The sequence below is a fragment of the Helianthus annuus genome, chromosome 8, assembly GCF_002127325.2.
Source record: "Helianthus annuus cultivar XRQ/B chromosome 8, HanXRQr2.0-SUNRISE, whole genome shotgun sequence".
NCBI classification, from domain to species: domain Eukaryota; kingdom Viridiplantae; phylum Streptophyta; class Magnoliopsida; order Asterales; family Asteraceae; genus Helianthus; species Helianthus annuus.
This window is the reverse complement of record NC_035440.2, coordinates 52769061-52790249: the sequence shown is the minus strand read 5'-3', so window position 1 is coordinate 52790249 and position 21189 is coordinate 52769061. Positions and strand designations below refer to the sequence as shown.

Genomic DNA, 21189 nt, shown 5'->3' with positions numbered 1-21189 from the left:
AAGCAGAAACTGAAACAATATTTCTAGTAACACAAGGAATAAAATAAACATTGTTCAAAACAAGTTCTAAACCAGAAGGAAGTAAAAGAACATATTCTCCAATCGCCTTCACAGCAACTCTTTGTCCGTTGCCAACATGGACCTCCAAGTCGCCTTGTTTCAGCTTCTTAATCTTTCTTAATCCCTGCAAAGCATTACAAATGTGAAAACCACATCCTGTGTCAAACACCCATGTTTTGCCAGAAAAAGAAAAGATTTAAATAACATATATACCTGAGGACTCTCCTCCTGAAGCCTTGGCTTGCTTCAGTTCAGCTAAATACTTAGCACAGTTCCTCTTCCAGTGCCCAATTTCATTACAATGAAAACACTTGGCATCCTTCTAAGGCTTCTTGTTTGCAACTAATTTGCCTTTGCCCTTCCCTTTGCCCTGATTGCCCCTCTTCTTGGTGTTAGGTTTCTTAACATGACCCTCCTTGATCATCAGCACTGGTGCAGTCTTGCTGGGTATATTCACCTCAGCAGTTTTGAGCATCTGATGCAGCTCTGCAAGTGTCTTCTCCATCCCATTCATATTGTAGTTCATAGTGAACTGATCATATGACTTAGGCAATGAGTTAAGGATGATATCCCCAGCTAATTCATCACTCAAGGGGGATTCCAGACGAGCCAAGTGATCAACATATGCCTTCATTTTTAGCACATGAGTGCTAACTGATGTACCCTCTTGCATACAAGTGGTTATAAGTGATCTCATCACATCAAACCTCTCATGACGAGCCTTCTGTTGGAACATTTCAACTAGGTGCTCATTCATCTCATATGCCATCTTGTCATCCATGGTCCTTTGAAGTTCAACAATCATGGATGCTAACATTAAACATGAGACTTTCAAAGAGTCATCAAAGTGCTTTGCATAGTTTCTATATGCAACAGTTTGCTGATTGATGGGTTCATCAGGGACTGGCGTTTCAAGAACATACAGTTTGTTCTCCGCCTTGAGAACAATTTTCAAGTTGCGGTGCCAGTCCATGAAGTTGGAGTGGTTCAGTTTGTCCTTCTCTAAGATGGACTTGAGAGAGAATTGGGAGGAATTGTTTTCAGTTGACATCTACAAAATTCAAAATTAATTAATTAGCATTTTAAGTTTTTAATATCTTAATTTAATTTTATGACCCAAAAACAAAATTTTAATTAAGATGAGATCCCGATTCATCATATGACAGTGAATTGGCTTAAGCACTATTCACTGGTATGATTATGTAGGTAAACAACGATTGTTAATTGTGTCCACTACACAACTCTCCATTTGGGGTTATCGCTTAAAACGATGTATGTTTAACCCCAACTATGCCCACTTGATGAACAAGCGATGTTTTGTCCTTTACTGTTAACTGTAACACCGGCCTATGTTACACAGGAAACGCGATGATTACCTTCTTTCATGATGGACGCCCAGATGCAGGGTATAGCACTAACATTTGGGTTCGATTTAGAATGAAGTGTTAACTCGTTAAGGGTGGCATAAAACATCAATTTAAAATCTGGGATTTATTTTAATATTTACCAAAAATATTTTGAATAACTCGTAGCATGTGGCGAGTTACACAATAGTTTATAAAATCCGATTTTATCTAATTCGTGATAATAGAAACTCCTTTCCACGCTCGCACGATATAGTTTTAAATACCCTATTAAACTATGTCGGTCGTCGCGAATGATCTTGTTTTAAATATTAATAAAAACCTTTTATTAATTGTACTTTTCAGTTTTATAAAACTTGTTTTAATAAAACCGTTGTCTTGATTGTGAAAATTTTATTTATTTTGGGTTATCTAGATTATTTACAATAAATAAAAGACAACCACAAAACACAATAAAAAAAACAAATCGAGCCCCTAATAGGTTGGTCGTTTCGTTTTAGCCAGAAACGAAACGAACTAGTCAAAAATGGTTTCAAAAGCTAATTTTTGAAGGCTCCCACTTGACCCGCGATCTCTATCTTCATGGTACCTGTTCGCCATTTATCTTGATCTTGATCTTGATCTTGATCTTGATCTTGATCTTGATCTTGTACTCGAAGGATTACATTAATAAATTTGAAAATACAATAAAAGCAAAGCTATTCTAATCCTATCTATTACATCGGATCCAATATCCGCAACAAAATACAAATCAAAAATACTATTACATCGGATCCAATATCCGAAAAAAATACAAATCAAAATAAAACCATAACCAACACAACCATGACAAAGGTCATAACCTAGGGCTCGATTCACATCACAATCCATAGACAACCAAAAGTTTTTGATCTTTTGTCAAAACAAATAATTTTTGACAAATAAAACATAGATCAAAATTGAAACTTTACCATCTATACGCGTGTAACCGTGGCTCTGATACCACTTTTGGGAATCATGGTATCAAAATATTAGCGGAAGCGGTTTATATAATTTACCAAAAGCCGATTATATAAATTTGATTTATTAATCCGATTAATAAATATTCCCAATCAGGATCAAGGTTATACGCGTATAAACAAATAAACTGAATAAACAACCATAGAGGGTTTTAGTAATCAACCTTTGACGACTACACCGGAATTGTAACACGCGGGTTACAACGAATCCTCGCTAGTAGGGAGTTCACAACCGAGCACAAGATACCCGAGAGTAGAACCGGCCAAGAAGGAGGCGGCGGCGATGCTTGGTCGACGGCAAGAGGATGGCGGCCAAGCTTAGGAGGGTGGCTAGGGTTTTGCGTTTTTATAAAAGTGTGTCTAGGGTTTCCACCTTAAACATCCTTTTATAAAACCCAATCTTACATTAAGGCCCTTTAAGATTATACAATTATAATCCTCTTAATAATAATCTAATTAATATTAAGCCCCTCGGGTTTAAACTATTATTATTCACAAATAATAATCTACCTACTCGTGAACATATACGATTCGTGTACCAACGTGTAACTCTTCGGATCGTACCGAGTTAGTTACGTTGACTTTAATTAAGGTCGGACATACATATATCCAACACAAGACCACATAAGAACCAGTGGAGTTGGTCCATTGAATCTACGGGGTGACCAATAACATCAAGCTTATCATAAATCGCCTTAAAAGCACGACCATATTCAGCAACAATTCGGTCTCCCTTCTTTAGTGCTCGAAGATTATCTCTTGAATTTTGAACCTGCTCAATAGACATGTTACAAAAGGCCGCATTGAGAGCAACCCAAATATCTCGGGTAGAAGATAAACCAACAGTAACTGATAACCCCTCTCTAGTCAACAAGGTATTGAGACTAATGATCGCTTGTTGTTCTTCTTGGTTAGAAAAGAAGGAATAACAAGGCTTGAGGGAAGACCGAAAAGAAAGGAAAGCGATTAGATAAGAATATGAAGCGTAGGAAGGAGAAGAGATCAAGTGAGGAAGATGAAGAATAGGAAACTCAACCACCAAAGGGTTTGGCTGATACCATGATTGAATGTTAAAGATCTTTTCTTATTTGATTTAGCAGAGAGATACAAATACATATATATAGGCATAGATCACTTTGGACACCTCAAGAATACAAAACTAGACAACACAAGTGTAAACTTTATATTATCTAACAAGTTTTTTTCAAAGGTCCATGGTGTTATTGGAAGGATGTCCTTGCAACTAACCACCAATTCACATTTAAGCGTTTTCATGTAATTACATATTTAACACTTATTAGTGTATACGCATATTTAACTTTATATTATTAAGGTTAACTAAGTGTATATATGTGTGGGGAATTATTGGTGCCGTCCAAGCATGGAGGACACTGTCTACTCGACATAGAAGGAATGCCATGGCCCATTAATACAATGCACTAAGGATAGACGCAATTGTGCTGAGATTGAAAAAAACATAAAGATTGACAAGATTGTGATGCCAATAAAGACTTCAACATCATGCCATTCATACCATCCATTGTGGATGATATCACTTTAATTTTAGTTTCATAAACATAGTTTTCATACGCAAGTATTTGTTTTTGTGAAATACAGAAATGTGTGGACACTGACTAATGGAAAGCGAAGGAAAAGTTTTTGTAAGTTTTTCTAGAATTAGTAGTGTCTAACATTTGTATTTGCTTAACAACTAGAAACATCTAAGCCTTTCATTGTATATTAAGGAGAAAGGACGTGTTCCAATAGATAGTGGCGGATCCAGAAATTTTTTTCTGGGGGTGTGGAAAAAAATTAAAGATTTTAGGCCTCTAGCTATATAAAAAAATCCGGTTCATAGCGGGTCGAATCGGGTCGAGTCATGTAAAACCAGTAAACATAAACAAACAATGTTTTGCGGGCCGGATCACATCGGGTTGGGTCAATTTCAGTTTTCAAACAATTAAACCCTATTTTTTAACTTCTATCGCATTAACAAAAAAAGTTTCAAGTAAAACAGAAAACATAAAAAACCTTCATAAGTAAGTAAATTAACAACAACAAACCATTAAAGTTCAAATGCTACCTACTTCTATCTCTCCTAATCACTAAATATAACAACAAAAAAACTTATCTAAGACATAACTTGGTCTTTAACTAACTAGAAGAATCCGACAAAAAAGTGGTCCAACCCTTTTCCTCTTGAGAAATCATGCCATAACTTCTCTACGCATGGTTCTTATGACATATAAATTTGCTCCCTAAGTTCATAAAACAACACTAACACTTAAACAAAATCAACAATCATGTTCAACCAATATCATAGTCCATAATTTTCAATTTTAATCTTTAAACATTCAAGCCTTAGTTTTAAATGTATCATTTAAACAAATAAAGCTTAAAATAAAACAACAAAATCATTAAATACAAGTCTAAACAACTAAAAAAACATCAAAAAACATAAAAAGATACCCTTATACATCTATATTTTCTTCTAATCACCATATAAAACAACAAAAAACAATCAATAAAAAATGATAAATCATTGGGTTGGGTTAGGTTTGGGCTTGAATAGTTGGGTTAATAAAATTAGATTGTAGATTGGGTTAACTTAGCAAAGATGATATCATGATCATTATGGATAGGTCATTACAACCATTTTTATATCTAAACAAAAAAAAAAAAAAAAAGAGTTTCATAACAATACAAATACAAACATATTATTTATTAGTATGATTTTATGAAGCTCAACATTTTACGCGATGATACTTAGGTCCAGTATGTTGGAATAGCAAATAAGGGCTTCTCTCTTGGGGTAGTTAATCCAAATTTTTCTTTCATGTCCAACTCAGTTGGTGACATGCCATTTGGTAGCTCCCAATCAAACCAATGCACCATGTTAGAAACCACCAAGCCAATATTTAGTAATCCCAGATTCATTCCAGGGCATCCTCTTCTTCCGATGCCAAATTGTATAAGCTTAAAATCATGTCCCCGAAAATCAAATTCGTTGTCAAGAAACCTCTCGGGAAGAAACTCATCCCAATTGTCGGACCAAACTTTCGGGTCACGTCCAAATGCCCAATAATTTACAAGAACTCGTGTTTTCTTTGGTATAGTGTAACCGTTGATCGCGATGTCCTCCATAGATTGATGAGGAACCAAGAGTGGAGCTACTGGATAAAGCCGAAAAGTTTCCTTAACTACCATGTGTAGGTATCTTAACCTTGTCAAATCCGATTCTTCAACCAACAGTTTATCTCCAACCATAGTTTTCAACTCTTTTTGTAGCTCCTTCATTACTCTAGGATGTTTAATAAGAACAGATAGAATCCATTCAATGGATGTTTTGGCAGTGTCAATGGCACCGGCTACCATATCTAGTAATATGGCTTTCATGTTTGATCTATCAATTGTATAGGATAGATTGTCATGGGTGTTTGAGTACTCTTGTTTTAGTGATAGCAATATGTCGATGAAGTCCATTTGATCACGATTTGGAGACTCGGATGCCTGATTGCGTTTTTCATGTTCGTCTATCAAAATCTCAAACATTTCATCAAGCTCCTTACTTAATGACTTAAAGCGTTTAGTCAAACCCTAAACATTTGCATCAAATAGTGGTGTTAAATTGGTCAAACACATAAACCCAAACATAACATGCTTATCTAACGGTTGACATGAACACAATCTGTTTATTCCATAGTATATTTCATATGGTACTCTAAAACTAAAAGTTTATATCAAATCTATATTTTATATAATAAAAGAAACCAATAGAAGTACACGTATCATTCATTAAAGCAATCTATTTTTTATAGATAATTAATATTAATTAGAATATAATTATAAAATTAAATTTAATATAAATTTTAACAATTCATATAGGAGATAATATAATATTTTAAAATACTATGTAAATGATTTATTTATTTTATTAAACTAAAGTAGTTAAGGGTAGAACCTATTTCAAAAATGCTTATAAGGGGTAAACAAAAATATTAATCAATGTTTATTGGTTCTATACTTTTATTTTCGTGTTCAATTCTCAACTCAAATACGGTAATCACTATCTTTACGTGACATTTATAAGAACTATCACCGCAATCACCCCATCCATCGTGTATCGAGTATATCCGTTAGTTTTTTTTTAAAGAAATAATTTTTATTAGATTCATTCAACCCTTGTAATAAACGAGGTTTTTGTAGAGATATAACATTTTTATTTTTTTTACTATACAAATTTACATTAATGCAACTCGTGTAATACACTCGTTTTTAAAAATATAACTTTTTTATTATTTAGTATATAAAATTAGATTTATTCAATCCACATAATACATAGGGTTTATAAATATATGACTTTTTATTATTTGATATATAATATTACATGTGCTCAACCCGTATAACACATAAGTTTCTTAAAAATGTAACTTTTTTCATTATTTAATATATAAAACTAGGTTAGAACCTCGTGTATTACACGGGTTGAATAAATATAATTTTATATATTAAATAATAAAAACTTATATCTTTATGAACCTTGTATATTGTACGGGTTAAATAAATGTAATTTTATATATCAAATAATAAAAAAAAATTATATCTTTAAAAACCATGTGTATTACACAGATTAAATAAATGTAATTTTTGTATACTAAATACTAAAAACGTCGTATCTTTAAAAAAACTCGTGTATAATCGGGTTGAATAAATCTACCGAATAATAAAAAAAATTACATCATTAAAAACCCCGTATATTACACGTGTTGAATAGATATAAAAAAGAGTTATATCTTTAAAAACTATGTGTATTACACAGATTAAATAAATGTATTTTTGTATATTAAATACTAAAAACGTCGTATCTTTAAAAAACTCATGTATAGTCGGGTTGAAAAATCTACCAAATAATAAAAAAATTATATCCTAAATAAATGTAATTTTGTATATTAAATACTAAAAACGTCGTATCTTTAAAAAACCCGTGTATAGTCGGGTTGAAAAATCAACAAATATTAAAAAAAATTATATCCTTAAAACCTCACGTTTTACTCGAGTTGAATAAACATAATTTTGTATACCAAATAATAAAAAAAAGTTATGTTTTTAAATAATTAGGATAACATTTAATATTAATTTATTATTTATATATTTAATACAAGATAAGTAGATAAGAGAGGTAATTGTTTTAAAAATATAGTAAATTAACAATTTAGATTTTAGGATAATATTTTATTAAAGTATGATAAGATTTAATATTAATTTATTATTTATTTATTTAGACAAATATAAATTTGAGGATACCTTAAATGAATGGCACGTGTCAAAAAGTTGATTTCTTTTATTATAGAAGTTAGATTAAATTTACTTAACCCGTACAATACACGTGGTTCTTAAAAATACAACTTTTTTATTATTTAATATATAAAATTACATTTATTCAACCCATGTAATAAACAAAAGTTTTAAATATATATTGTTTTATTATTTGGTATATAAAATTTAATTTATTCAACCCGTATAATACACCAGATTCTAACCTAGTAATATAAATGTATTAACACAATTATGTCTAAACCATAAAACCTTTTTATAATTCTTATTTATGTTTTATCCTTATATTTTTGGCACAAAATAAAGTATCAATATTGCATGTTTTTTTTAGTTTTATTTAAATAAACGGATTTAAGGGTTAACTACATGTGCTTGTGGGTCAACCCGAAACTCTCAAAATAGTGGGTTAGATTTAATTCAAACCTACAAATTTCATGTTTGGTTCAATCATATCGGGTCATTCACAAACAAGATTATGTTAGGTCCTTGAGATTACCTGAAGATCAAACGGAGCCAACATAGGCACATAATCAGCCAAATTGAATATACCCGTTGCTTCCATGCTCTTATCAATAACAGTCTTGAAAACAAACCTCTCATCATTTTTCTTGCCAAACAACATCCTACACACCATCCCTTCGATCACCGAACTTACTGTCTCACTCAAGTTCACCAGCTTACGCGCCTTTGCCGCAGCTTTCATCTCCTCCACCATCAGCCCAATCTCCTCTCTTCTCATCCCAGCAAAACCATTAACTTTTGTAGCACTCAGCAACTCCACCGTGCAAAACTTTCTTACACTCCGCCAATACGGTCCGTATTCTGAAAAAGTCATGCCCTTGTTGTCATAAGATAGATACTTTGCAGCTTGGATTTGAGGACGAGAAGCAAAGATGATGTCATGGGTCCCCAGGAACAGTTTAGCGGCATCCGGTGACGAGACTATCACAAACTGAACCGAGCCAAGACGGACCGACATGATGGGACCGTACTTTTGGGATAGCTTATGTAGGGAACGGTGTGGGAGGCTTCCTAATAAGTGGAGGCTTCCGATGACCGGTAACGGAACCGGGCCAGGTGGTAGGGTTTTGTGGCGAAGATGGGTGGACCACCAACGCCAGAAAAAGATACCGGTGAGTACTAGAAGGAGCACTGCAACTGTAGTAGGATACATAGTAGTGTTTTAGCAACTAATTGACCTGATACACATTTAACATTTTGTAAAATCTTCATTGCTATTTGTAAGTAACATTTTCTTGATATCTCCGTAACATATTATTAAGGCAACCCACCATTGTTTCTATCACTTGTCTTTTCTTGTGACCTACATAATATTATATTATGCCGTTCAAAAAAAAACATAATATTATATTTTTACATGTCTTTTCTTGTGACCTACATATTTAATAAGAAAATTAATTGCGAATGAGGTAATGCTAGCAAAAATGCATTAAATGGCACGTTGTTTCTTGTCGTAAAAAAAGAAAATTAATTGGCTATAAATATTTATAACCATGAGACTCTAACCTAGCAAAAATGCATTAAACTAGGTTTATCACCCTAGCCGTGTTGCGGCGAACTTCTTTTGTTATTTAGTTTGTGTTTTCATTTGTTTTAAAATCACTACGAGCGCGTTGCACACGGAACCACTAACAAGAATAAAAAAAATGTAAAAAAGTATAAAAATAATCCAAAGAAAATCAACTAAAAAAGTTGTACACGGAACCACTAACAAGAATAAAAAAAATGTAAAAAAGTATAAAAATAATCCAAAGAAAATCAACTAAAAAAGTTGTATGTTAATAATATTGTTCGTATGAAACCCGTGGTCAGAGATGAGCAAATAATATTGGGTACCGGTACCGAATTTCCCAAACAAAAGGATCCTAAGTACCAATTCGGTACCGAATTTTGGCGTTTCTAGTACCGGTTCGCTACCGATTTTTACTTTCATATACCGGTACCGTAACCGGTATTTTCGGTATCGGTTGCCAGAGAGCTCTATGTAGGTCCCTGTTTCGCGGAGGATTACGAACCTAAACCTTGTTATACAAACCTACTAGCGAGTGCGGAATCCAAGCTAGCAAGCAAACCGAGTTAGTAGCAAGTAGAGAAACAAACACACAAGTTCACCGATTAACACAACTTGTATTAATGCAATGAGGGTTCGGTTACAAGCTCAATGTTTACAGAAATGTTCTATAAACTCTCTAAGTGTGTGTGTGAGTTTTGGACAGAATGCTCTCAACCTATCTCTCGGTATCTTTCTGTCTGTGTGTCTGTCTACTGAAACTCAACACATGCATGGGTATATATACCCCAAACATCTGATGTCTGATCGAAGGATCTGATAGATGGTCCGAAGGATCATCTATCGATGACAACATGTTCGAAAGATAAGCATGGACCTCGAAGGATGATCCTTCGAGGTCTAATATTCGAACCATATCTTTCGATGAGGTCGAAGGATCCACATTATCCTTCGACCTCTTATCCTTCGACACAAAACATCTTTCAACTGTTGACTAAGTCAAACCAGGAGGACGGTTGACTTGGTCAACTTACATGACTTACAAGGACATCGTTACATACAGACCGAATACAGACAAAGTACAGACACAAGTGCACCAACAAACTCCCCCTTGGTTGTAGCTTTGTCTTTGTCTTCCAATAAATGTAGACTTGTCTTGAACTTCGACGGTCTTTGGTCTTCGAGTTCTCAAAACTCTGATGTCCTTTCAAGTCTTCAAAGTCGGAGGATCTTCAAAGTCTTCACGTCTTGAAAGCGGAGAGTGTATCAACAAACTACCCGTATCATGTAGGAAGTGTGTTGACAAACTCCCCCTTAACATAAGCTCCCCCTTGAGTTATGCTCGTGAAAAGACTTTATCTTTATGAAGTGAGATCCTTGTGGTGTTGATGATGGCCAGCGGCAACTCAATCATCTTCATCAGTTGAGCGCCTTCTCGTCGTGTCTTCATTCCAAAGCTTGTCATCGACCATGTTCTCCTAGCCTTTAGAATCTGCACATGCAAGAAATCTAAACGCATAATGAGAACAACTGCTTGGAATATAGTATAAACAAATGACACACGAATGACCATGTCACAATCAAACACCGTCCGACAGTCTGAAAGTTTAAATTTGTCAACTTTAGTTTTTAACTTTCAAACATGCAAATTTTTGACCGTTTATGAAGATTTAGTCAGTTCGGTTTTCAGTCAGGTTTCAGGTAACGAAGACTCGAGCTCCAACATCGTACGATCGAAAATAAAGTAGAAATAAAATCTTTTTGGCTTTTATGAAGTTTATATTAAAACACTCCTAAAATCTTTTTGGTATTTTTGAAATTAAAAGACAACAAGTTAAAATCCTTTGAGTGTTATCAAACGACATCACCGCTAATGTCGTGCTGATATGCACCAAACGACGAAACTGTTTAAAAGAAGACAATAAAAGTTAAGCAGTAAATAAATAAATATATACAAACATTCTTTTTGCGAGTTTCGAGGGTAAGAGAATCATATCAGTGTACGGTCATGCCAAAACACTCTTGTTGTTCAGTTAGTTAACATTAAGATAAGCATCCTATAACAATTATCGGTATTGTTGTCCACTTAAGCTCAACTCATCAGATGTAATCATGGCGAGGGGATACGTTAAGGTATGATTTATACTTACCGACCGGTGTTCATCCACATCACGACACATTCCCGTATCAAGGTATGCACGAGGGTTCATCTTACCGGTGAGTATACCGATTATCATCTGTTTGACCGTATAAGCTGTGAGATACTCACTTATTTTGAATTGAAAACAAGCCCTTTGTGATATAATCACTTATTGATGAGGAACTTGATTTTCATATGCATGAGGGCACAGGTGCAAGTCCGTGAACAGGTCAGTACTTTCGTACAGCAGAGAGACGAACTTGACACCCGGATAAATGTGATATTTTATCACTTATTTGATTTGGACATGTGATTGTTTATCACTTATTGAGGTCGAATGCAGTATGTAATATGTACACGTATGCATAGTATCATGGAAGATCTAGACTTGCGTCCCCGTTATTTTTCGGTAAAAGATACAACCATGATACCCAGATGATAAGCAGCATAAAGACCGAATATCTCAGAACCTCGGCAATCTATCAAACGAAATTTCGGTACTAAGACCATATGCCAATGAATGGTTCCCACCTGATCTTCAGTCGATTTAAGATTTATATCACCCTGCACACTTTAAAATGATTGTGAGCCTACCGATACATCTTATATAGAGCTGCTTATCGTTTTTCATTTAAGGTTTGAAGAGGCTTGGATAGACCACTGATGTACTATCATTTTCTCTTTTGCTCGCCAGGAAACTCATTTTTGTTTTTCTATTGTTTTTGTGTTTTTGAAATTTTTTCGATGTTTTTGGATTTTCAGATTTTGGATTTACTCCCCCTAAAATCAATAAACTAAGACAAATTGAAAAAAAACACAAAGGTATTTACAAAAATGATTTTCCGATGTTGGTTTTACTCTTGCTTGACCTTAATGCCGTTTACCAATAATAAAAAGTCAAATCTTGATTTGTCAAATGCTTTGGTAAATAAGTCGGCACGTTGGTCATCGGTGTGGACCTTAACAACATCGATTAGCCTTTTCTCAAAGCAATCACGTATGAAGTGATATTTGATTTCGATGTGTTTGGTCTTTGAATGCTGCACAGGATTTCTAGTGATATCTAAGGCAGCAGAATTATCAACGTAAATAGGAGTAGTTAGGAATTCAAAACCGTAGTCCCGCATTTGTTGTTGGATCCAAAGAACTTGGGAGCAACAACTTGAGGCAGCAATGTATTCAGCTTCGCATGTTGATGTAGCTACACACATCTGCTTCTTGCACTGCCATGTGACTAGGCGATTTCCTAAAAACTGACATCCAGCCGTTGTGGATTTACCGTCGATTTTGCATCCGCCAAAATCAGAATCACTGAAAGCTACCAATTCAAAGTTATTATCCCTAGGGTACCACAGACCGGTGTCAGGGTACGCCTTCAAATAACGAAAAATCCTTTTAACAGCAGCAAGATGTGAGGCCTTCGGGTTAACTTGATATCTAGCAAGCAGGCACGTCGGGTACATTATGTCTGGCCTTGATGCTGTGAGGTACATAAGAGATCCGATCATGGCGCGATAGATAGAAGGGCTAACAGCTTCTCCCTTCAAGTCTGGAGTAATTCCGTGATTAGTTGGCAATGGGGTACCAATGGGCGTTGCATCAGACATCTGGAACCGGCTCAAGATGTCACCAACATATTTAGTCTGATGGATGAATATCCCAGACTCCGTTTGTTGTACTTGTAGGCCCAAGAAGAAAGTCATTTCCCCCATAGCACTCATCTCGAATTTATCCTGCATGATGCGCTCGAATTCCCTACACAAGACATCATTAGTAGAACCAAAAATAATGTCATCAACATATACCTGTACCAGAAGAAGATCTCCATCTTGTTCTTTGATGAAAAGAGTACAGTCGATAAGACCTCTACGAAAACCGTTCTCCAGCAGATAGTGTGATAAGGTTGCATACCAAGCTCGTGGTGCTTGATGAAGACCATAAAGAGCTTTGTTGAGCAACCAAACCCGATCGGGATGGATAGGATCTTCAAAACCTGGAGGCTGTTCGACGTACACCTCTTCTTCAACCACACCGTGTAAAAATGCACTTTTCACGTCCATCTGATAGACCTTGAATCCTTTGAAGGACGCATAGGCTAGAAAGATTCGAATTGCTTCGAGACGTGCCACTGGTGCATAGACTTCGTTGTAGTCGATCCCTTCAATCTGACGAAAACCCTGAACGACTAAACGTGCTTTGTTTCGGATAACAACTCCGCGGTCATCCTTTTTGCATTTGAAAACCCAACGGGTACCAATCTTCTTATATCCAGCAGGTTTCTCTACTAGTTTCCAGACACCCAGCTTCTGGAATTGTTGCAGTTCTTCCTGCATTGCTTCAACCCAAGCATTATCTTTCAGGGCTTCTTTCCACGTTCTTGGTTCTTCCTGTGAGACATAACACGCGAAAGACCAATCGTTTTGTTGCCCGGATTCTCGAATAGCTGCATACAAGCCTGCATTGTTGTTGTTTCGCAACATGTTTCTTGTTTGTACGCCACTTTGCACATTTCCAATGATGTTTCGTTGAGGATGGGTATTATGAATCCTTATTTCTGGATTATCTGGAACTGGAACATTTATACCCAGGTTGTTAAGATTAAGATCAACAACCAATTCAAGACCCGGAATTGACGAAGAGGATGATGCAGTAGTCTCAGCTGTTCTATGTGTATCCACTGGAGGAGTACCCTCTGAAGTACCATGAACTGCTGTTGTAGGAGCTTCTTGATCTGCATCTAGAAATTCATCATCCTCTGAAGATTCGTTCAATTCGTTTGCATCATGAAAATCCTCATTGTTGAGAGCATTATTGTTCACCGAAGAAGATGGTTCTTGATTAACAAGAATTGGACGAACCACCGGTGAAACTGTTGCATTGTCACTCTCGAAAAACATCCTAGCCGCAGCATTTTCTTCAACGGCTTCAACATTGATCGAATTGAAGAAGTCATCGTACTCAAACATCCAAGGTTGACCCGGATTTTTGACTGGCAAGGTGTGCCTTTGTACTCTGACCTCAGACCATTCCTCGACCCTTTCGGTCTCTAGATTCCAGACTCGTAAGTTAGGGGTGGCATACCCAAGAAAGTATCCATCAATTGCTCTTGCCCCAAACTTTCCATTAGGATCGATGATTGTGCATGGAGCTCCAAACGGTTCTAGATAAGACAAATCTGGTTTCCGTTTTTGAAGAAGCTCAAAGCAGGTCTTGTTGTGTCTTTTGACTGTAAGGACTCTGTTCAATGTGTAACATGCAGAGGCCACAGCTTCAGTCCAGAATGGAATGGGCAACTGTGACTCTACCAACATTGTCCTAGCAGTCTCGATCAATGTGCGGTTCTTACGTTCAGCGACACCATTCTGTTGAGGAGTATAAGCTGCACTAAACTCATGAAGAATACCTTTTGAAGTACAGAACTCCGCCATGGAATGATTTTTAAATTCAGTACCATTGTCGCTACGTATCCGCCTAACCTTCAACTTATATAAATTCTCAATCTGAATGATCAAGTTTTTGATAATGCCAAAGGTTTCACTCTTGTGTGCCATGAACGCAACCCAAGAAAATCTTGAATAATCATCAGTAACCACGAGGCAGTATTGATCACCCCGAATACTCTTGTGCTTGACAGGACCGAACAAATCCATGTGCAAACGTTCAAGAGGAACTGCCACTGTGTTGATCTTCTTTGTAGGGTGCTTCTTCTTTGTTTGCTTTCCTTTCTGGCACGAAACACAGATGTCTTGAAGATGGAAATTTTTGAGGGGAACACCATTCACCAATTCATTTGAAACCAAATGATTCATTTTGCGTAAGTGAATGTGACCCATTCGTCTGTGCCAAGAGATAGTGTCTTTTTCTGTGGCTTTGGAAACGAAACAAGTTGCTTGTGCAGACGTAGTAATAGCCTGGCTCATGTCAAGGACGTACAAATCATTTATCCTTGGAGCCGACAAGAGAATCCATTCTTTTGGAATTTTGAAGCCGGGTTTCAGCACATAACATCCATTAGCATCAAAGTGTACTGAAAATTTCTTGTCACAAATTTGAGAAACACTAAGAAGATTGTGATCAAGTTGTTGCACAAAATTGATCTTGTCAAAGCTGACAATCCCGTTAGATATCATTCCTTCACCCGTAATGTATCCACCTTTATCTCCAGCAAAAGCAACATAACCTCCTCTAATAGATTTAACGTCGTAGAGAAGCTTCATGTCGCCCGTCATGTGCCTGGATGCCCCACTATCAACAATCCAGTGACTACTGATAGTTCCTCCTGAAGCACCCTGCACATGAACTCAAATGAATTAGTTGGAGATGGGGACCCAAGCCATTGTGGTCTTGGGTCTTCCATTTTCATCAATGACAATCACTTCTTGTCTTTGATGATTGGTGAATTGTGATGGTCCCCCTGATTCAGTAACCGTTTTTGGTTTCCAAGTCTGTTTGGTTTCACCAGTGTTTTTCTTTAAAATTTTAACTTCTTGATGATTTGAAGTTTTAGAATTGTCTGGTTTTACAACAACAGATTGTTTTTGAACCGCATCGGTTTTAATCGCTTTTTCTATCTTTTTGACCTGTTGGCGTTTCTGTTTCTTTTCCCTTTCTTTTACAAGGCGGGAATCTTGTTTTGTAGAAACAGTTGGCTTACGGTCAGTTTTGCCACGGGGATCATCATCCTTTCCTTTTTGTTTATGAAGATATGGGCAGTTTCTAATAATATGCCCAATGGTTCCACACTCAAAACATGATCTTCGTTCAACAAACCCCGAAGAATCATGTGATCGTCTAGCCGATGATGTTGAACTTTGTGAACCCGAGGTACTAGGTTTTGAACTGCTTGGTTCATTTCTTTTCTCGACAATAGCTTTCTTGACAAAATCTAAGTTAGATTGATTTTCAAACTTTTCAATTTTGTCTGTTCCCGTCGATTTCACAAAGTTAACATTCTTCTTCTTCTTTTGGTTCGGCTTCTTGTTAGCTTGAGCCGGTGTTTTACCTTTGGGTTTGGTGTGATTTTGCTGTGTTGGCACTGTTGGCAATTTCTTGTTGCCAAATTGCTTTCGAACTTCAGCCTTTGGGATAGGAGGACACTGTGTAACTGTAACTTTAGGTCCTGCCTTTCCCAAGAACTTACTCGTCGAATTCTCAAAGACTTTGCAGATTAAGGATTGATTAACATTCTTAATGGGAAAATCTTTGTCTGAGTAAATTTTATCATCACCAACTAGAGTGTACAGCAAATTCACACTCTCCGGCTCTCCTGCAGATGAGGACTCAGTTGCAACAGTCTTAGCGGGTTGAACAGGGGGATCACATAGAATGTGATTCTCAAGAGATATGTCCCCATTTTTGGCTACCGCATCAGACTTTGCTGGGACAGCATCGTCAGATTCATCATCAGACGAATCAGCATCCTCAATCACAACTGGAGGATCTTGATTCTGTTCAGCACTCACAAATGTATCTGCTGACACATCTGAATCTGAGGATACTTCCTTTTGGTATCCGAGTCCTGCAGCAAACTCCTTAACATCTAGAGGCACAGAAGGTTCAAAGAAAACTCTGTCCTCTTCATCAGGCATGGCGTCATAATTATGTCTCACTGGTGGTGGACACTTCTTGTAGCCTATGCATGTGACATCTCTCTTTTCCTTCTGAACGTCAATGATGTGATCTAACACAACTCAAATAACTGTCTAGCTTGAGTTGGATCGCATCACTTTCGGTTTTCACACAAGCCATCTCTTTTTGCATACTCTCAAGGCGAGATATATACAAATTAATATCAGTTTGTTTTCTTGAAACCATTTTAGTCAATTCAGTTTTATCTTTCTTTAATGTTTCAATCATTGACTTAAATTCTTTTTCATGGTTTTCATGAAACATGTTGGCTTCTGTGCATTTTGAGAGATCCACAGTCAACTTCTGATTGTGGATGAATGTCACATCATATTTCTCTTGCAAAGCGTCATGCTTACTTTGCAAGTCACTCAAATTCTCATTCACAGTAGTATGTTTGTCTTGCAAGTCAAACAAACTAGCTTGTAAAGCATCATGTTTGCCTTGCAACTCAGACATACTTTTCTCCATTTCAGCACATCTAGCATGCAGCCTAGCACATTCATCACAATTAACAGCAGTGGGTTCATCGACACATACCTGACTTGATGAACCGTCGACATTAGCCATAAAGGCTGAATGGAGAGAAGACGAAGTATAAGCAGCTTGATCCACCAAAATAGATCTTCTTTGAGTTTCCGCTGCAGCTTCCTCCAAGAGTTCATCAATATCTGCATCGATTGCTGCATTCGATGTCTCACCCACATAATCATCACCAGAATTGGATGATTCTTCATCAGCACTCCTGCTATAACCAGAAGAGTCTTCATCTTCAGACGATTCACCACCACTGGCAGAAGATTCTCTACCACTGGTGTGAACCAACTCTTTCACAATTTGAGCAAAACATGCTGTTTCATCAGGAGCATCACCACCCAACTGGATTGACCAGTCACAACCTTCATCCACCTGAACTGCAAGTGCTCGGTTGGTTTGGTTATTTGCAGGCACCAATGAACGCTCAGTGTTTCTGTTCTGATTCTGCTGGTTGCCTCGGTTTCTGAAGGGATTTTGATTCCCGTGCTGTGCTGGCTTTGTACATTCCCTTTTAAAGTGGCCCCGTTCACCACAGTTGAAGCACTTAACAGCTTGCTTATCGAACCCATACTTGGTGTCTCGCTTGCTTTCCAAGCTGGTTCTGCCAGTACTTTCCATCCAATCCTTTGCTCTTCTCACTGCACTCGCAAAGGCCCACTTGATATCCATCAAGTCCATCTCTTCCTTATCAATCTGCCTGTAATCTTCTTGTGTCAGATTAATGTTTCCAATCTGACCTTCTATCAGCCCACAGTACGCGCTCACTACAGTGTTAAGCAGCTCCATGTGTTCCTTCGCTACTTCTACACTGATTTTAGAGAAGCTTGACGTGTCGAGCTGTACTGTACTTGACTTTGATTGTTGACCTGCAGCAGATGATGTTCCTCCATAACACGCATATTGTGGTTGTTGAGTAGGAGGAGGAGGTGGTTGTATTGGATTTCCATACAGGTCTGTGGTTGGAGGCGGCTTTACAGGGACTTGCACTGGATTGCCATACATATCCGTGCTTGTGACAAACGCCGTTTGAAGTGGAGCATGTGAACCGGCTTTCACTGATGAAGAAGTGGAGGTGCCATAATACATCTCTGGGTTCTGTGGCACTGCAACTCTCTTTGCCTTCAATGTTTCTTCCTGATCCTTGTTCTCCAGAAGCTGCACGAAATCGTTGATATTTGTAGTTTTCAACGTTCCGTTGTACTTCAAGATTTCCAGGAAGTTATTCCATTGAGGAGGCAATGCATCGGCAAACTTCTTTACCACCTCTGTTGGAGTCGTTGTGACTTCAAAGTTGGTCAGCTCAGTAAGTAGGTGATAGAAACGGCTTGTCATATCTCCCAAGGACTCCTTATCCATACATGTGAAGCCATCGAATTCTTTCTTCAGTAGATCTCGTCGTAGTTGACGTGTGGCTTCATTACCTACTCCTCTTGTCTTCAATGCATCCCACAGCTTCTTCGTAGTCTTGAAACTGACGAACTGATGATAAATATCCTTGCTCAGTGCTTGAGTGAGAATAGCGTATGCTTTCTTTTCTAAGTCATACGTCTTCTTTTGATCATCAGGAAGATCGGCAAATGTAGCTGTAGAAGAAGCAGCAACCTCGATAGTTTGATCGAATTCCGTAGTGAACCGCAACCACAACTCTGTATTTTGACCAAGAATGTATGTATGGAAACGATCAACCCATCCCGGATATTCATTAAGATGCATCAACTTTGGAGGCCTGTTCAAACTTCCGGTTTCACTTTCGCTTAGTAGAATACTTTGAATACTCGGAGTTTGATTTGAAACAAACGCCCATTGACCAGCTGGAGTGGCATTTGTTTGTGAGGATGTAGATACTGGCGATTCGGCCCATGATGGAGATTGACTGGTATTCATGTATTTTCCACTGTCTGGAGCCGGACTTCCCCACCAACTCGGATTCATCTTTGACAAGAAAAATAAATTCTATGTCCAAGTCACGAAAGATGATGAGCACCCGAAAGATCACTCCCAGTCGAAGGACCCTGGTCGAAGGATCTGAAATCACAGAAACCTGTTAACAACAAACAGACCACAATCGAAAGATATAACCTTGTTCGAAGGATCAACAGTATTCGAAAGATTACTGTTGACTCTCGAACAATGATTTCGAAAGATTCAAGAGCTCGAAGGATTCTCCTTTGAAAGATCCTTATCTTTCGAGCTAAATCCTTATCTTTCGAACAACAGATCTCGAAAGATTCACCAATACGAAGGATCCTAATCTTTCGGACACTAGTCTTTCGAAAAGATTCCTTTCTCGAAGGATATAATTCAAACTTTGAAAGATGAATCGAAGGATAGTAATCTTTCGACCCTTTCTTGATCGAAAGATGATCTTTCGATATCGAAAGATATCCTTCGAGACTTCTGACACAAGCTAATCTGATGTGAAAGGTTGGTGAAAAGGTGACAGGTTGGTAGGTCAACTTTCGGCAAGATGGTATGTGCAGGCTGTCCTATCACCACCAACTTTGAAAGTTTGCCAAAAAAGTTTGCCAAAAATGACAACCTTATCTTCAACACCAGTCACCGGAATTTTGAACCGGAATATAGCCGGAAAATTCAAAATCACTTAAAACAATTTTTCAAGTTACCCAACCCCACTTTAAACACTCCCGGTTAGTTTAGACACGTTTTTACTCAAAGAAAATGCAAAAAACCAAGTAAAAACAGGTGCAAAACCAAGTGTTTCAACACACCAAAACTTGTAAAAACCCGGTTTTAAACAAGGTTAAGAGCCTTAGCTCTGATACCACTTGTAGGTCCCTGTTTCGCGGAGGATTACGAACCTAAACCTTGTTATACAAACCTACTAGCGAGTGCGGAATCCAAGCTAGCAAGCAAACCGAGTTAGTAGCAAGTAGAGAAACAAACACACAAGTTCACCGATTAACACAACTTGTATTAATGCAATGAGGGTTCGGTTACAAGCTCAATGTTTACAGAAATGTTCTATAAACTCTCTAAGTGTGTGTGTGAGTTTTGGACAGAATGCTCTCAACCTATCTCTCGGTATCTTTCTGTCTGTGTGTCTGTCTACTGAAACTCAACACATGCATGGGTATATATACCCCAAACATCTGATGTCTGATCGAAGGATCTGATAGATGGTCCGAAGGATCATCTATCGATGACAACATGTTCGAAAGATAAGCATGGACCTCGAAGGATGATCCTTCGAGGTCTAATATTCGAACCATATCTTTCGATGAGGTCGAAGGATCCACATTATCCTTCGACCTCTTATCCTTCGACACAAAACATCTTTCAACTGTTGACTAAGTCAAACCAGGAGGACGGTTGACTTGGTCAACTTACATGACTTACAAGGACATCGTTACATACAGACCGAATACAGACAAAGTACAGACACAAGTGCACCAACACTCTAATCAGGGATGAGCAATTGGTAACGTGTAGCAGTACCGAATTTCTCGAACTAAAAGATTTTCAAACTTAATCCGGTACCGACTTTTGGCGTTTTCTGTATCAGACTGGTACCGATTTTTACCTTCCGATAATGAACTGGACCGTACCGGTATTTTCGATACCAGTATTGATTGACACCAA

At 37.4% G+C, this 21189-nt stretch overlaps 1 protein-coding gene across 1 annotated transcript; it reads right to left on the bottom strand.

The window, feature by feature from the left end:
- Nucleotides 1-5045: 5045 nt before the first annotated feature.
- Nucleotides 5046-9081, bottom strand: LOC110872894 (cytochrome P450 CYP736A12). The gene is made up of 2 exons (XM_022121795.2): nucleotides 8253-9081; nucleotides 5046-6019 (listed from the first exon to the last, which is right to left on the bottom strand). The coding sequence occupies exons 1-2, from the start codon at nucleotides 8928-8930 to the stop codon at nucleotides 5189-5191; spliced, it is 1509 nt and encodes a 502-aa protein (XP_021977487.1). The 5' UTR covers nucleotides 8931-9081; the 3' UTR covers nucleotides 5046-5188.
- Nucleotides 9082-21189: the final 12108 nt, after the last annotated feature.

Excerpts from the sequence above, each read along its gene's own strand:
- LOC110872894 (XM_022121795.2), bottom strand. The coding sequence starts at position 8,930 with ATGTATCCTACTACAGTTGCAGTGCTCCTTCTAGTACTCACCGGTATC. Across the intron at positions 6,020-8,252 it reads TGGCTCCGTTTGATCTTCAG|GGTTTGACTAAACGCTTTAA; the intron begins GTAATCTCAAGG and ends GCAAATGTTTAG.